At 38.2% G+C, this 17,353-nt stretch overlaps 1 protein-coding gene across 1 annotated transcript; it reads right to left on the bottom strand.

Annotated features, from left to right (window-relative positions):
• Nucleotides 1-365: 365 nt before the first annotated feature.
• Nucleotides 366-11,506, bottom strand: wnt7aa (wingless-type MMTV integration site family, member 7Aa). Its single transcript, XM_073825701.1, has 4 exons — nucleotides 10,839-11,506; nucleotides 9,603-9,829; nucleotides 5,961-6,232; nucleotides 366-2,559 (listed from the first exon to the last, which is right to left on the bottom strand). Exons 1-4 carry the CDS (start codon nucleotides 10,907-10,909, stop codon nucleotides 2,080-2,082), a joined length of 1,050 nt encoding a protein of 349 aa, XP_073681802.1. The 5' UTR covers nucleotides 10,910-11,506; the 3' UTR covers nucleotides 366-2,079.
• Nucleotides 11,507-17,353: the final 5,847 nt, after the last annotated feature.

Raw genomic sequence — 17,353 nt, 5'->3', positions numbered from 1 at the left:
TTATAAAGTCAGAATTGTGAGAAAAATCTGACCTTTTTTTCTCAGAATTGAGTGATACAAACTTGCAAGTGTGAGTTATAAAGTCAAAATTGTAAGATATAAACTCGCAATTGTGAGAAATTCAGAATTGCATGATATAAACTCTCAAATCTGACAAATCTGAAACTCAAACTCAAAAACAAAAACTCGGAGAAAAAAAAATCAGAACTCCAAGTTTATATCGCAGGAGATGTAATCTCGCAGTTGCGAGACAAAAGTCACAAATGTTAAAGAAAAAGTCGCAATTACCTTTTTTTTTTTTTTTATTCAGTGGCAGAAATGAGCTCCATAGAAAACTGTTGGGTCTCACCTGAAAAACAAGTCAGTACAAGCCAAGGAAATATTTATTAACACTGTTGAAAACATAATGCATAACATTTTTCTTTATCATTTATGATGACACAATCATGAAGTACAATCAATTTGGCAAAACATCTGTTGAAATCACAGACTTTTGTAAAACAGTAATTACATCAAGGCCGTCCTGCTTTTACACTCTCAACAAAGAGCCGTGCTCAAATTCAGATGTTCTTTGGTAAAAACCCTCAGTTGTGATTTTTTTCTCAGTACCAGAGAGTTTTGTCCCAGGATTATTTATCTATACTTTCCCTTACTGATCCCACAGGATCTCTGTCATGAAAATGCTATGTTTAAAAGTTTAATGTTTAAACACCAGTATGATCACAATCTTTTCATCATTAGCAAGTACATCACTATGAGTGGTAGTTTACATAAACTGCTCAAGCTGGTACCATGACACAATCACACTGTTTCTAGCTTATCTCTCTAATTTCTGTCCATCTAAAGGACATCGGTAGTGGGTTTTTCCTTTACACAAAATAAATAAAATATAAAAATAATCTCTTACAAAATATATGTCAACACAGGGACAATCTGTCTGGACAACCATTTGCTCACAACACACAGAATACTACTAGTATTAACTACAGTTGCAGAACAGAACAAAACTAGCAGCAAAAAAGTGTTATATTACCTATAATATATAACATTAATAAAACTGGTTATCTGATCACAACATTCCACATCAGTAGCAGGTGGGGCATCTGTATTGAGGCTATTCCTTTCGAAAAGTGAATTACTGATTCTCTTTCTCTGCCAACAGAGCAAATATTAGCCGAAAGCAAGGAAAGCTTGTCGCCTCATTAACATGTGAGGTCTCAAAGTTTAAGTGGGTAGAATTTAGATCCCATTTAAAAGGACCATTCCAATTTTTGTAGACCAGTGTTCAAAACTACTTGTTTGTTCACTTTGGAAGGAATAAGCCTTCAAACACGATGCACAATTCCAGTGTGTAATTGTACATAGGAGTATATGTGCAAGGGCTGACACTTAAGGAGATGGGAAAATGGCAGCACAAAGCCTTACAATGATACATCAAAGACAGTAGAGTCTCCTCTTTCAGAGACTAGTAATTACACCTCGAGTGCAGTGCACTTGTTTCCGTATTTTGCATTGTTGTTGGTTCCTCCCTAAACTAAAGCACATGAATGTACAGTGTAAAAGTTGATCAGTTTATTTCTATGCAAAACGCACAATATTAAACAGAAGAAGAGCTAAATCTAAGCTAGTAAACACGATGAGAAAAATCAGTAGTTTCCTTATTAAATAAATTAACATTAGCCATTTTCTCTAAATAAAAAGTTAAATATTGTTGTGTCCATGTACAGTTTTTATGTTGTAAGATTTGTAGTGTCAATCACTCAGGGCAAAAAGTTCCTCAGAAATACCTTCCGTGCCGTCTACGGAGCAGAACACCCTTAATAATCACATCCCACATCTTTCTCATGCTCTACAGATCACGGGCTACTTCACTCTGTAGCTCAGTACTGGAACAGAAAGGTGTCTACTGGTACCAACACCAAAGTCCTCAGCAGAACTCTGTCTAGACTCCACTCCACGTTTTCCAGTGCAAATGGCTCTTTCCTCTCAATACCTGGAATCCATAGCAGTGGTCATCCTGTTGCAGGCCCTCTACCACCCTAGTCACAGGTGTGTATCAATTCCCCAGCAATAAATATTTCACTTGCACGTGTACACTTCTGTTCGTTCGCTGCAGGTGTTGCACTTGACGTAGCAACACCAAAGAAACTTGCAGTTGCACTGCCATACGCGCGAGTACTGGTGCGTGTTATATCCTCGGCCACAGCACATGAGGTCACAGCCGTTGGCCTGCTGCGCAGTCTTGTTGCAGATCCTGCCCTGGGTTCCCATGCTACCCGTCACGGGATCTGCCTCGCAGTAGTTGGGCGACTTCTCGATATACACCAAATCCGTGTCCATAGGCTTCCGGTACGAGTAAGGCTTTTTAACTTTCAGAAAGGTAGGTCTCTTGTTCCGACTGGCTCGGACCGGTTCCACATGTACGGCGTGGTTGTACTTCTCCTTAAGGATGTAACCCAGTTGCCTGAACTTTGGAAGAGTGGTCCAGCAAGTCTTGGTGGTGCAGGATCCAGATACCCCGTGACATTTACACTCTAAACGCATGTTCTTTTCCAAGACCTAAAGTGGGAGGAAAAATAAACAAGTCAGTACATTTGGGATTATTTAGGCACCTAGATTCCTTTTAGGAATCTTAGCCTAAGGTAATTATGAAAGTAGATGACTCATTGTTGATTTAGTTAGTCTGACTGGTGACAAATTTGAAGTGTGCAATCATCCGTTACAAAAGATAGAATTACTGATGCTAAGCGGAGAATGTATGAGGAAGGAAAAGATCTTGTTTACGAAAAGGTATGTGGTAGTTTTGGTCACAAACCACGTTTGAACATTTTGCTTATATTATTCACCTCATTTAATATAAGGCAAACTAAGATCTGGATAGACTAACAATACAGTAGGGATTAGTGAAATCACCCTCGGTGGCATACAGTTGGGTATTTTAAGGCATTTCTGGGAACAGGTTGAGACAAAGGATTTTTTTTAACATTCTGATTTGAAGAATGCAAGGATTGTTAAACTTGCAGTGCTAGACTACCTCATTCCTCTCACTGCGTAAAGAGTGGGTCTTCAAAACACAGCTTGTGTTCACAGGCTCTCTGACTACTTGTAGGAAACCGTTTCATTTGTGTACACAACACACGCCACAAATTGTTGCAAGGGGCAAACTATCAGAGGTTGTCTGTAGGAGTCTCTCATCTTGTATAAGCAATAGAGCGGAATCTGCACAGGATATGATATAAACACTGACTGAACGATGATCGCAGAGTTCCTACAACAATCAGCCTGTGTGTAGTGTACACAGATAAAGCTCAGGAGTCAGGTTTCAGGTGCCTGTGTGCTTCCCCTTGTTATATGTACACGTCGAGACCCACAGGTAAAACAACACATTTCAAGCAAGGGATGCTGTATTGTTTCTTGTCCTGTAGTTATTTTTCATCCTAAACATGAATGCATTTCACATACTCTAATCTGTAGGTTTCGAAATGCACCAAAAAATACACCGAAAACATAGGCTGGCTTGGATAGATGAATGAATGGGCAAACGTAAGCAGAACTCAGTGAAGCAGAGTGCCTGTTTAGATATGGAAGATATCCGAGTGGTCTGATTGGCATCAGTGGATTGCCTGTACGAGGCGGTGTGATCTTTGGTGTGGTTGGTTAATGTGTCTTTTCTCTCCCTCTATTTTTCTTCCTTTCACTCCTTTTTCACTTTTGCTGTGGGAGAGGCTTTACTTTGCCTTTTTAATTATTTTTTTTCTCCCTCTCAGACTTTCAGGAGTCTTTTTGGCAATTGTCTGCAATCTGGGATGCATATCGGGCTTAGTGTGTTCATGCTGCTGATTCCTGATAAACAGTAAGTCTCAGGAAAAGTTTACAAAGGAAAGATCTATGGGTCTTAAGAGAGGCCACGCCCCTTGCATTTTCACTGAGGCTCTGTATTGCAACCCATTTACCAATCACAATCATGGGTGTGGCATGTTGATGCCATGACCTTAGTTTCATTGAGAAGCGCTCAATGCAAAATTGCATCTGTGAGCTTGCCTTGAATGTGTGAATTCAGGACTGAATGTACTTGCCATACAAAGAGGATTGGTGCGTGTGAGGCGCCAGATAACAGAAGAGTTGTTTTATGATAAAAAGTTACAAAAGGTTACTGGTCAGGCTCAGGGTTTTAAAGTCCCAAAAGAAGCTCTGTCCAGAGTGCTGAAACATCACACTCTTCAGATTGGCACTGAATGACGAAAAGCTTATGAAGGTCAGTTAGACTGCCTGGGCATCCTGGGTATGCATTTTGAGGTTATTTTAGAAAACGTTCCTGGAATATTTTCCACAAAAACCCAATTTCTTTTTGAATGAAGAAAGAAAGACTAACATTTTCGATGACATATGGGCGAGTAAATTATCAGGAAATTTTAATTCTGGAGTGAACTAATCCTTTAGTCCACTGGTGAATCACTGTTAAATGATTTTGGAAGTATGAAAATATAATAAATACAAATGTGACCCTGGACCACAAAATCTGTCATAAATTAAAATGTATACATCATCTGAAAGCTAAATAACTAAGCTTTTCTGTTGATGTACGGTTTGTTAGGATAGGACAATATTTGGTTGAGATACAACAATTTGAAAATCTGGAATTAGAGGGTGCAAAAAAATCTTAAAGTTGTCCAAATTAAGTTCTTAGCAATGCATATTACTAATCAAAAATTAAGTTTTGATATATTTACGGTAGTAAATTTACAAAATATCTTCATGGAATATGATCTTTAATCCTAATGATTTTTGGCATAAAAGAAAAATCAGTAATTTTGACCCATACATTGTATTGTTGGCTATTGGTACAAATATACCCGTACTACTTACAACTGGTTTTGTGGTGCAGGGTCACAATTAGCTTGTCATGTGGATTCCAAAACCAGTCAATGCTAAAGTTTCATTGCTACTGCTTGCTATTGTTAATCTACTACCCACTCCAAAACAGAGAAAATTCAGGTTACAGCCCTGCAGGGCAGGGGTTCTCAACCTTCACCCTTGAGGTCCACTGTCCTGCAAAGTTTAACCACAACCTTGATCAAACCCACATACCTGTAACTTTCTAGTAATCCTCAAGACCTTGATTAGCTTGTCCAGGTGTGTTTGACTAGAACTGTAGCGAAACTCTGCAGGAAAGTGGACCTCGGGACCAGATTTGATATCCCCTTGTTGTAGGACAGGCATGTCCAAATTTGCATACCCCTGTCCTACAAAGGGGTCTCAAATCTGGCCTTCGAGGTGTCCAACTCTGCTGGAACGTGCATTGCCTTCCAGGAGCAGGATTGGACACCCCTGAGACAGGACTTTCTTGTAAGTCCTATAGCAGTTATGTCCAAACTGGAGGGCCACTGTCCTGCAGAGTTTAGCTCCAACCCCAACCCTAAACTAAACTCTGCAGGAAAGTGGACCTCAGAGACCAGATTTGAGATTCCCTTGCTTTAGCACAGGTGTCCTGCAGAGTTTAACTCCTAAACACACCTGAACCAGATAACCAAGATCTTACTAGGCATACTAAAAACTTCCAGACAGGTGTGTTACGGCAAGTTGGATCTAAACTCTACAGGACACCGGCCCTCCAGGACTGAGTTTGGATACCCCTGTCCTACAGAAAGAAGATGTCAAATTTGGTCTTCGAGGTCCACTTTCCTGCAGAGTTTAGCTTAGAGTTGGGTTGGAGCTTAACTCTGCAGGAAAGTAGCATTCCAGGACGGAGTTTGGACACCCCTGCTGTAGAACTTACAAGAAAGGCCTGTCTCAGGGGTGTCTAAAACTTCTTCTGGAGGGCGACATTCCAGCAGAGTTTATCTCTAGCCTCAATCAAACACACTTGGAACAGCTAATCAATATCTTCAGGATCTAGAAACATGCAAACTCTGGCCTAGTGATGTTTTATGCATGAATATACACCAAACTGTGCCACATACCTTGCGTCCCACTTCATTGTTATGGAGGTTCATGAGTGTCCTGGCGTTCTGCCTGATCTCCCGTGCGTCTATGAACACCTTTGAGAAGCTCAGGCCATAGCGAATATCAGCTGAGCATCCTCCCCACTTCCAGCCCTCCTCTTGGTTGTAGAAGCCCTGCTTCTCCTTGTCACAACCACAGCCGCTCAGTGTACCCTGAGTGCAGGCCGCCGTGATGGCATGGGCGACCCCAGCAGCGATAATGGCGTAGGTGAAGGCTGCTTCCTTACTTCCTGGATTCAAAAGAACATTCTTCGTCAGTACTGCTAACCCCCCTACATACCTGACATATCTTGACACTCATAGCAATAATGAAATGTGTTAGTTGAGTCAAAGTGTAGTTCATTTATCACGCACACTTCACACAGATTAACAGTAGATGGTGTGAGGGCTTGCTGAGGAAAACATGATATAAAAATGATCTAAAACTCGACATAGGCAAAACAAACGCAGATCACATACCTGTGATTACTCAAAACACAAATAATTGTCCTTCAGTTGTCATATAGAGGAAACAGAAAGATAAATAACTGTTTGGACACAGATGAGCAAAGGAAGGAACGGTCCATCTCTTTAATAAGCACAAAGGACAAGGGTTTATTTCAGAGACAATAGAATGGTAGAGATAGAGGGTATGTGTTTAGACTCTAGCCTGGCCACTGTCCCAGCTTCCGTCAGAACGAGGGATCCACCCTGTGGAGATGAACTCCTCAGGCATGCAGTGCCTCCCTGGCCAGAGCACTGCTATAATTGATTGCCACTGTTAAACAGGGCACTTCCAGGTTAGTGGTGTATTTCATTTATAAGGACAAAGATAGGTCTGAAAGTCCTGCGAAGAGTTATTTCAGGGACTTTTTTTGTAAGGTGACATCAAGCAACAAAAATGTTCCAGAAGTTGCAAGCTTCCAATTTTCACACTTCGTTTTTGTTAAAAAATGAAATTCAATTGAATGCAAAGCAAATTGCTTTGGATTGAAGCATTCGCCAAATATGAAAACTAAATGGAAAAAAAAAATCAAGATGCATTCACTGTTGCTCAGTTATGTTAACATTCCCGGAAATGTTCATATCCTTTTCTGGATTAATGAGTCATTATGTATTGACTGTCCTATGAATCATTTACACACCTGAACCCAAGAAACACTTTAAAAAGTTAACCTCTTTAGGCCTCATAAAGAGTGATGTCATGAGTTATTACATTAATATCTTTTCTATCTTTTGATCATTTCATGGCAAGAAGTGAAAAACACACAAATATGTCAGACTGTTAACAGACCGGCTCAGCAATACAGGAATTTTCACCTTCAAGCGATCGAGAGCGGCAGCAAGAGTCTTCAGCGGTTTCCTGAAACTCACTAACATTGGTATGTGTTGACCTGCTGATGATAAACATCTTGGAACTCTGCCCATGCAATTTAACAAAGGCCAGTTTGGGGCATCAATTATGTGGAGATTTATATGAGTTGTTTGGGCTTGTCGCCAGAGGAGAAGGGATGTATCCTGAAGAAAGGAGGATGAAGACCGTATTGACGCAAAATCTTAAAATTCTCATCAATACTAGAGTTGAATGCTCCGTGTCTTTGCATATCACTCGAGTTGTGTTTACTTAAATCGAGATATTCTGAACACAAACACAGCAGATAAGACTTTCATAAAACGTGTGTTATGACATGAGTGTCATTTATTTTCAAGCGAAATCTGAATCAGTGGCATTGCACGATTCTGTGTGAGACGTCTCTTGCCAAAACTGTAAATGCAAGAGGTTAATTTATAAACCTCATACAATGTACTTGTCTGGACTTGAGGCATTAATGCTGTTGGAGGAAAACTATTTTTGAGCATACCAGAGGGTGGTTAAGTCAGAGAAGATTTAGGAGGGTTGCGCTCAAGCAACATAAAGTAACACAAGCACAAAGATGGTATGCCTTTCGCATATCTATCCAACTGCTGATTTCCAGCAAGCTATATTTCAATCGCAACTTCATTCACATGTACGATAAAAAGGTGAATGGGTCCATGAGTAGCGGAGACGGCAAAATGCGCAAAAGAGCACCTAAACATGGAATCCATTGCTGTGTATGCCAAATGTGGACCTTGGTACCAGGCCCTGACAATTACTGCACATTACTCAACAACTTTTCTTTTTTTTTTTTTTTTTTGGAGTTTGAGTTTGAGTTTGCAAACCCCTCCCCACAGGATTAACTACCGCTTTTCATCTTCTAGCTTCTGCTACTATGAGCATGACTAGTCATACACCCACTGAAACCAATCACGTTTGAATGGTTGTCCACTTTATTTAATCCTCCCTATACCGACTACTGACAAAAAGATTTTGAGTAAATAAAGCAGTTGGGCCGCTTCAGAAATGGAGACCACGGTCTGTCACTCTAGGTCAGCGTCAGCTCTACCGCGCTAAGATGAGAGGGCACACAACACAGGACCCACAGCAGCTGTCCAAGCAGACAGCATTAAATAATATAATCAGCACCCACAACAGATCCAGGCTGCCATTCAAGTGTGTGCAGCTCCAGAATGAGATGGAAAGAGAAGAAACCTGTGCTTTTTTTTTTCTTAGGAGGCGCTTTTCTTTGATGCAGAGGGATAAAATACAGCTTCACCTTCAGCGATAGATACAAGTCTCTACAGATCTAAGCTTCTCCCCTGGGCCTCAACCACACCATCGCAACACTGACTGGATCCTAAGAGTGTGCGGCAGATGGAAATTCTGAGATAATATTATCTTGGAGTTTACTTCCGACGAGTTTGGATATTTGAGGATCGAAATTCCCTGCAGCCTATTTGCTAGCAGGGTCTGAAACTAAAGCAAAGTCCTTCACACCACCATTCATCAAAGTGTCGCAGGCTCAATAGCACTAAAGGACCCTCTAACAGGCCAAAGTTTGCCTTAGGAAAATGGATAACATTACCCCAAGTGAGAAACTTGCTTAATTGCTTATGCTTTGTCTCTCTAAGGTGACATATTGTTAAATTTCTTCACAATACTGTACTTTCTTTTGGTGCTACTATTCAACCACTGTAACTTATACCCGTGGTAAAGTGAAAACCCTGACTGCCAAATCATTAAAATCTACAGATAAGACAGGACGACTAGAAAGAGAATTCTTTTGAGAGGGTGGACTGTTGAGAGGGCCATAAATCCAGCCGCGTTGGCACTTGCTCCATGAATGCATGCAGCTGAAACCTACCTGACATTGTTACTGTGGCTTGCTTGTGAGACACTAAACATTAGCCTGACATCCAGTGACAAATCATTTTAAAAGAGATCATTTCAAGACATAAGTCTATCCACTCTCTTTTATATTTGCATGAAAGAAGTATGAGCAGGTGTTTAAAAGTGACCTCCGATTTCAGTGTTAAATTTCAGACCACCAGTCTCAAATCTTTCAGCAAAACATGAACATCTAAAGGTCTCCTCATTCAAGTTTAGTCTAAAAACAGCTTTTTTGTGTCTTTGACACTCTTCAGGGCTTGGAAGAAAGTGATTTAAGTCAATAACATTCTGCTTTTCTTATTTGTTCGAACTTGCTGGTTTGAAAATATTAACAATTTCGTATATATAAATGTAATAATCTGGTAACATACCCACTTTCAACTCTTTTCCAAAGACAGTTCTTTCCCCGAGGGCCGAGCAGTTCCACCTTCCATTTTTGAATTGAAACTGACACTCATTGATTCCCATTTGCGCTCCTTCTCCAATGACAATGATAGCGTCAGGCCGGCTTTGACAGATAGTCCTTTGACGAGGGGCCAAACCAGGAATTTTGTTACAGATAACACTCGCTCCCAACGCAACCACCGAGGAAAAGCCCCTGTAAAGTTTAAAAATAATAAAATATTGAATACTTAAAATACTGTTTGGGTCGAATGAGCCATGACTAAAACCTAATTCACGGTATTCATGGATGGAAACACATCTAAGAACTGAAGCAATTTTTGGAGACAAACTTTTATATGGATGTGTTATTATGTAAGTATAACTCACAGCATATTTAAATAGTGTTCTTAGGGACTTGTCACCAATAAACAAAAGAAAAAGAAGGTAAAAAGATAATCTCATGCCACAAAGATGAGCATATATGGGTCAATGACAATGAAGAAAGTACAAGATGATAAAAAGGAGTAATCTTTTTTAAAATCTCAAGCCAAGTTCTTAGAAATGTTATCTTTGTAGTCATGTTGGTCAAAGCAAATCTTGAAACATGCTTAAAAATGAATATATTTAGGCATTTTTTTTAAATCAAATATTATGCTATTTCACAATAATAATAATAAAAAAAACATGATGGAAGTCTAAAGGTGTCCTTTCTTGTTTTTTGGTTAGGCCAAAACTGACTTTGTTTTTCCAAATGTAAACTTTATAAATGTTTTTTTAACTTTATAAATATGTTTGTTTTTATTATTATTAATTTAAACCCCTCGAGACAAAAATCCAGAAATTAAGAAAAGTGAGAACATGAGCACATTTTTTTTGTATGAACTGCATTTTTTTAAATAGCTGAGGAAATCAGGACAAATCAAACGTCATTGACCCATAAATGTGAAGTAGAATTACATTTCCGAAAAAATTAGCAAAAACCACTTCCAACTCGTCTTGTAGATCAGAACTGTGCAGTTCACTTACTTTCTTACTATATATTTACAATATTTTATCAAATACTGCAAGGTGTCATAATGGCGGTAAAACAGTTCTCGCAATAACTGAATGCTAATTAATATAGACGTATATTCACAGCAAAGCTGACTTTTTGCATAACTGCGGCAGTAGTAAACACTTCACAGGTTAAAACAGATAAACACATTCCATTTTACCCTACTTACCCAATCTTCAAATATATAATCCCCAAACAGAGGAAAATGTGGAAAATCCAGCGGCGTGTTTTCCTGCTCATGTTCAGCCTGTACTTTGTTAATAGACTGTGAAATGATAGTAGTCTCCTGATGGGTAGCCTAACCGGTGGACGCGATGTTTTATCACAAGCAAAGCAAGTCCTTTGAGGGATGCAGAACTCCGTGAGAACTTGAGGTGAACACCTGAGCTGATATCCTTCGGGACGTGTGGAGATGAATGTTATTCTGCATATGTACGACTTCAAAATCACTTTTACGCGTTTCGGTTTACTAGAACTGAGGACAACTACCCGCTCTTACATTCATCCAGCAGATCCTTTATCTGTTAAATCTATCAGGCTGCGTTCTGGAGGAAATTAAACTTTCCGATATTCCTTTAATACGTCTGTGCGCTCCTGAAGCCGAGTAGCAGGTTGATAAGGCGACTAATGACTTCCAAACACACCGCGAGCACACGCGTTCAAACCAAACAACACACACGCATAGAAGTAGCCTAGAGAGGTAAAAAATCTGATTTGAGATACGACAACTGAGTAATAAGCGACAGGCGTGTCACTACGATATGTATCTATACGCTAGAGCTGTAATACCATAATACATCTAGGTAAGAAAGGTAAATTCTCTGTGCGCTCCTTGGCGAAGATCATATCGCAGTAACTCCAGCTTCTTAAACAGAGCTTTTATCTATTTTCCTGCACCCGTTTGCTCCTCCCATGAGAAAAGAAAACTTGTTCGACTTTAGATTTCCCCCTCACCCACCTCAAGTCCTTAATTGCGAGGTGAGAGATGTGTTCATCTATTCACCTTCCAAAAAATAGATGTCACAGAACTATACTCAGTGACCAAGAGCAGTACAACAAATATTAAAATGAAACAAAAACGTCTAACTTTGTATGTTCTAAAGGTCAATTAATAACAATAAGTGCACCAAAGTTAGATGGAATGACCTTTTAGTTATGAACATTTCAAGAAAAGTGTCCCTTGTTAACAATTGTGTTGGCAGCTCATATTATCGTTCCGCATCAACAAATCATGTTATCATAATAACTTGCCTTTAAAATAAAGAACATATCCATAAATTAGAATAAAAATATTTCAAATACTTCATGAATTCTTTAGAGAGTCTCTTTTTTGATCTAGTTGTCATGTTTTGTTTTGTTTGGCTTGCCAGACACAATCTGAAAATGTGATCTCTTTTAATGATTTTGATAACTAATTATTAAAAAACTGGATATTTGTAGATATTAGGTTAGTAGTGGTTAAATTAACCATGTCATCCATACTACTTATAGTTGAATCCAAACATATATATATACTTATATAACCTTTCATCAAACTTGTCCTAAAACCAAAACACAACCTGTTCTTGTCTTAGGACAACTTTTTCGATCCACTTCAAATGTTGACTACAATATATAAAGTCTTAAACTCAACACAAATTATTCATTTTAATTTATTAGTAATATTAACATATAATATAATTATATTGTCTGACAAACATGAAAATGGTTCCTGTTTAGTAAAATGACCCTGAAAAACTTGCATCAAAGTACCTGGTTATTTGTTTATAAATTTTTGTCTAGAATATTACAATTTAACATTGACATGTACCAGTTCATATTTTTGTATCCATGACTAGATTTACAGTAAAACCAAAAATTATTCAGACACTAGATATAACACTATAGTTAATTTATGTAAAAAAATGTCACATGGTGGACTACCAGTACAATTGATTTAAAAAATGTGGGACCATTTGTTACATACCTTTCTATCAAAGTAATCTGATATTATCAAGATGAATTTGTTCTGACAGTTTAACTCGTCATATTTTACTACCATTTTCTAAACTATAGTGAATAAACTGTGATAATGTGAGAATTGTTGATGTCTAAATTGCCTGCTATAGATGACATTTTTCAAAAAAATTCAGATGAAATTTAAGTATAGCTCAGAAAAGGTAGTGAGGCTGATGATTTAAAGATTGCAAATTTAACTGCTAGTTGCTAAGCAACCATCCATCCCAAAATCACCCACACTCCTATTACCTATCCTGCATGCATACAAAGTTTGATAAGTTTAGCCAAATATAAAAGTAGAGTGGGATAATAATAAGCAAGTGATTCAGCATATGCTTAATACTAAATCAAAAACACCCTCTTATACTAAACTGGAGGCTGATTATTCATATATGGGACAAGCAGCTCTATCATCCTGTCAAGTTCAGATGTGTTCAATATAGACAATACAAGAGCGCCATCTCCAGGATGACAAGAACACCCTCTTTCTATTAATCAATAAATATTTGCAGATTAAGAGTTAAAGACTAGTAATTTATTTGCCTGGTAAAACAACCATTAAACTTGAAATCCCTGAATACTACTCATAAATAAGTTTTAAATCAAAGAAAACTACAGACACATTTGAAAATACTTATACTTTATTGTATTTGTAAACAATAAGTAACCTTAAACACAAGAAAATTAAAACTTGATTTGAACAACAATAAAAAAAAAAAAAAACATTGCATTGTGTATTTATGCCCCTCAGGGAAGGCAATAGATTGTATAGTTATCTTCTACACAGGATAAAATCACTACCCTACAACTATACAATCTACTACCTCACACTGCACAAGCACCACCATCTCTCTATCAATCAAAAATATATTTCATCTTGCCGACACATACCGTGACAATTGATAATAAACATCAGGAAATGTAGGCTGATACTCCGTAGCTCCGTTTTCACTTTGAGAAAGACAGTAGGCTGTATAGTTATCTCCCAGTGTGGGTGTGACCCTAAAACTATACAACCTACTACCTCATCCCACGGTGCACATGTCGCCTTCTTCCCACCTGGAAATGAAGTAATGCAACTGGATAGTGACACTAGTAACCAAACTGATTTTCCGAAGTCCCTTTTGTCCGCCATGTTAGGATTCTCGTCTCGGCATCTACCATATTTCCAAACGCAGTCGGTCTGTGAACGAGAAAAGCGGTTAGTAAGTTTCATCAGTCTGCTGACAAAATAAACCCACTGTTCAAAACTCTAAATAGTTGCTGCCCTCATCGCACATCATTAGACGTTACTGTGAAAGAACGCATTATGAAAAAAAAGACTCCAACCAGGCGGCTATGGGACTACAAAACGCTCCCTCGAACTGCATCAGACAGCACGGGTAATGCAGCAAAATGAAGGGGCTGGCCAAGTTACTGGCACCCTCTCGGCATCAGGAAGCCATGTTGACATTGTGTGTGACTTGGCTACGTACTAACATCTCAGTCAAGATTAAATGCCGCCACATTCGGACTTGGGCCCAGTTTGGCTCCGGGATAGATGTCGTCAGTAACAGCAGGCAAGCAGAAGGGAACCAAAGCACTTACAGCCTTGGTTTCAGCCATCTTGTAGGTGCGTATCATTCAAAATGCAATTTCGGGTTTCGAAACTTAAAGAAACAGTTGACGCAAAAATTCTAATTTGCTTAAAATGTACTCACCCTAAGGCTATCCAAAATGTAGATGAGTTTGCTTCTTCACTGGAACAGATTTGGAGAAATTTAGCATTATATCACTTACTCACTTTAGCCTCTGCAGTGAATGGGTGCCGTCACAATGATCAAAACATCACAATAAGCTACCAAGAATGCAAGTACACCACAAGCTGTATGCTTGTAATAAATCCATCAAGACATTTTTAACCGAAAACCTTTACTTTTGGCTAAAATATGAGTGGTATGTCCGCAACATTGCTTTCTCTAGTGAAAAGGTTGTCTTGTCCGAATCAGGAGAGAAATATGCATAGCTCAATCATTGGTTATAAGTAGGGCTGTCACCAACAATTATTTTTGGTAATCAAGTAATCGGCCGATTACTCTGTCGATTAATCAAGTAATTACTTTTTTGTGATAAAATAGACCTACGTGAACAATAGCCTTTAAAATTACTTAAATACATATATAATGGAAATAATAATTAGTTCAAATAAAGTATCAAAAGCAACTAATCATATGGTTTCATGAACAAAACTGTTACAATACAATGTATTATAAACGAGAGATCTAATGTACATTTCGCATTATAATAAATGACTGCAGAGCGCTGTAATGGACTGACGATTGTCGACACTTTACTGCGCAATCTAATTCTTGTTTAATATTGGCAAAACAATATTTAATTCAAATATCCACTTAATATTTAATATTGGGCCATTTCTTTATGACACAAATGCTACAGCCACTGCAATTTTTTGATATGTGGACATCAAAACATGTAAACTCAAAGTGAGGGTTTGAGCTGTCATTTTAAAATCACGATGCTTTCTTATATGCTTTATGATGATTTTTAAATGGCTTTAATATATCATGCCTTGGAAAATGGTCTAAAAATGCGCTTTATTGATTCTTGTCGATGGAATGAGCCGCGTCTGGTATTTTGGCGACACAGGCAATTTGCAGTCAAGGATTTTTTTAAATTAAAATATTCAAATTGAATCAAGGAATTGTGACAGCCCTACTTATAAGCAACAAATATGATGGGGATACACCTTTTCACTGGAGGTAGTGTTATGACCTCATATTTTGGCCATAAACAACATTTTAAATGCCTTGATGGATTTGTTTCTTACAAAACACAACTTACACAACACAGCTTCACACAGTGTTAATTGATGGACTGGAGTCATGTGGATTATTGTAATGTTATTATCAGATGTCATTCTGACGGCACCCATTCACTGCAGGGGATCCACTAGTGAGCAAGAGATGTAATGCTAATTTTCCTCAAATCTGTTCCAATTAAAAAACAAACTAAACTACATTTTGGATGACTTGGGTGAACTATTCCTTTCATTTTTTTATATAAATGTTAAGTCTGTTTCTAGTATTTCTATCCTGATAATTTTTCTCGAAGAAATGCATTTGAGTTTATAAATGTGTTATGATAAACATGCATTCAAAACACAAACTTAAGTGATAGGCCATAGTACAAAAAAACAACTGGAGCTGCAATTTTAGAGTAATAAAAATGTAATAATGTTTCTTCCAGGATGTTGTTTAGGCACTGACCGCCAATCTTTTCACAATAATTTGTTCACAAACTGGACGTATTGCACTGTAAGATAATTTTTGCATGCTGTCAGCAAGAATAATGCAATAAGTTTGAATATTTATTGTCAATATAATATTTTGTCATGGGCTGGAGATTCAGCTGCGGTGCAGTATCTCCTGAGTGCAGGAAACACTGACAGATGGGCTGTTTATTGTAATGAAAGAAAATAAATTCAGGAAGCAGGATCTTGTTCAAAACAGTGTCAAAGTAGAAAGACAGCGGCTAAAGATCCATCCCAAGGATCTGGCAGTGTAACCACTGAATTTGCCCACTTGGCATTTGGCAACACAAACCTAACAATACATTCTGGCAGTTTTCCGATAATTTTGCAAGTTCACCTTTGAAAGGGTTTCTGAGGACAACGGTGAACATGATACTAATTCCTCAAAGTGCATTGGATTATCAGTTAATTGCACTTAATATAAAAACTGGAACTGAATTAGCTGAACATACTTGTAGTTTTTCAATATAGGAACCTTACCTTAAAATCATTCTCTGAAAGCTCATGACATAATACAAAAATGCAGCAGACACAGTTCAATACTTAAGATATATGTATATATGCAGCTGAAATGTCACTGCTACAATTCTGTCTGTCAAACTGACTTACTAAAGAAATCACACTAAAGTCTTTAAATAACTGACACATCCTGGTTGGTGTAGTACTGAACAAGTCCAGATATCTTGAAATAATTCAGATTTTTGTACTCTAGCTCACAGCTAACAGTGAGATTCTTCATCCACATGTATTAGGAGGATTCCAAAACGTTATTATACACAGAGAAAAATTACAGACAGCCAGTCATATCAATTGTTTTCCATTATAATGGTGAACTCTTTAGTCTTAGTTTGTCCTCTCAAACTCTTTGTATGTTGCTCAAATTTCCCTCGCTTGATTCATAAAAAATGGCGGTCTCCAGTGGCTAGCCTGCTAATACATCTGTCGCCCTAATATAACGTCCATCGGCACAAGTAGAAACTGCACGGATTTTTAACATAAACGACACTATTAAAATCTTAACGACAGCATGTGATATATATCGGCTCGGCTCTATTCAGTTAGCATGCTCGGATAAGTGTCCCTTACAGACTAGCCAGCAAGCTAGTTTACATATCGCTCTTAAATAATGCAGTAAGCAATGGAAACTTCTTGTAAAGTTTATCGGACGTGAGAAAAAAATAAGAAATGTGCTATTGAATCGACGCGCTATCCTTGGTAATAAGAAGGAACTGTTTTGAAACACAAACGCTCTATCATACCTTCACTGTGTCCTCAATGGAAGCTGAAGGCTAGTCGGCTAATAGCTAGTAGCGATGAACACCCGCGGTCAGCGTCTGTGCTGAGACTCCAGGACCCGGATGAACGCGTACAGGACT

This window comes from Garra rufa, chromosome 20 (genome assembly GCF_049309525.1).
Source record: "Garra rufa chromosome 20, GarRuf1.0, whole genome shotgun sequence".
NCBI lineage: Eukaryota > Metazoa > Chordata > Actinopteri > Cypriniformes > Cyprinidae > Garra > Garra rufa.
This window is presented reverse-complemented; position numbering and strand designations above follow the sequence as displayed.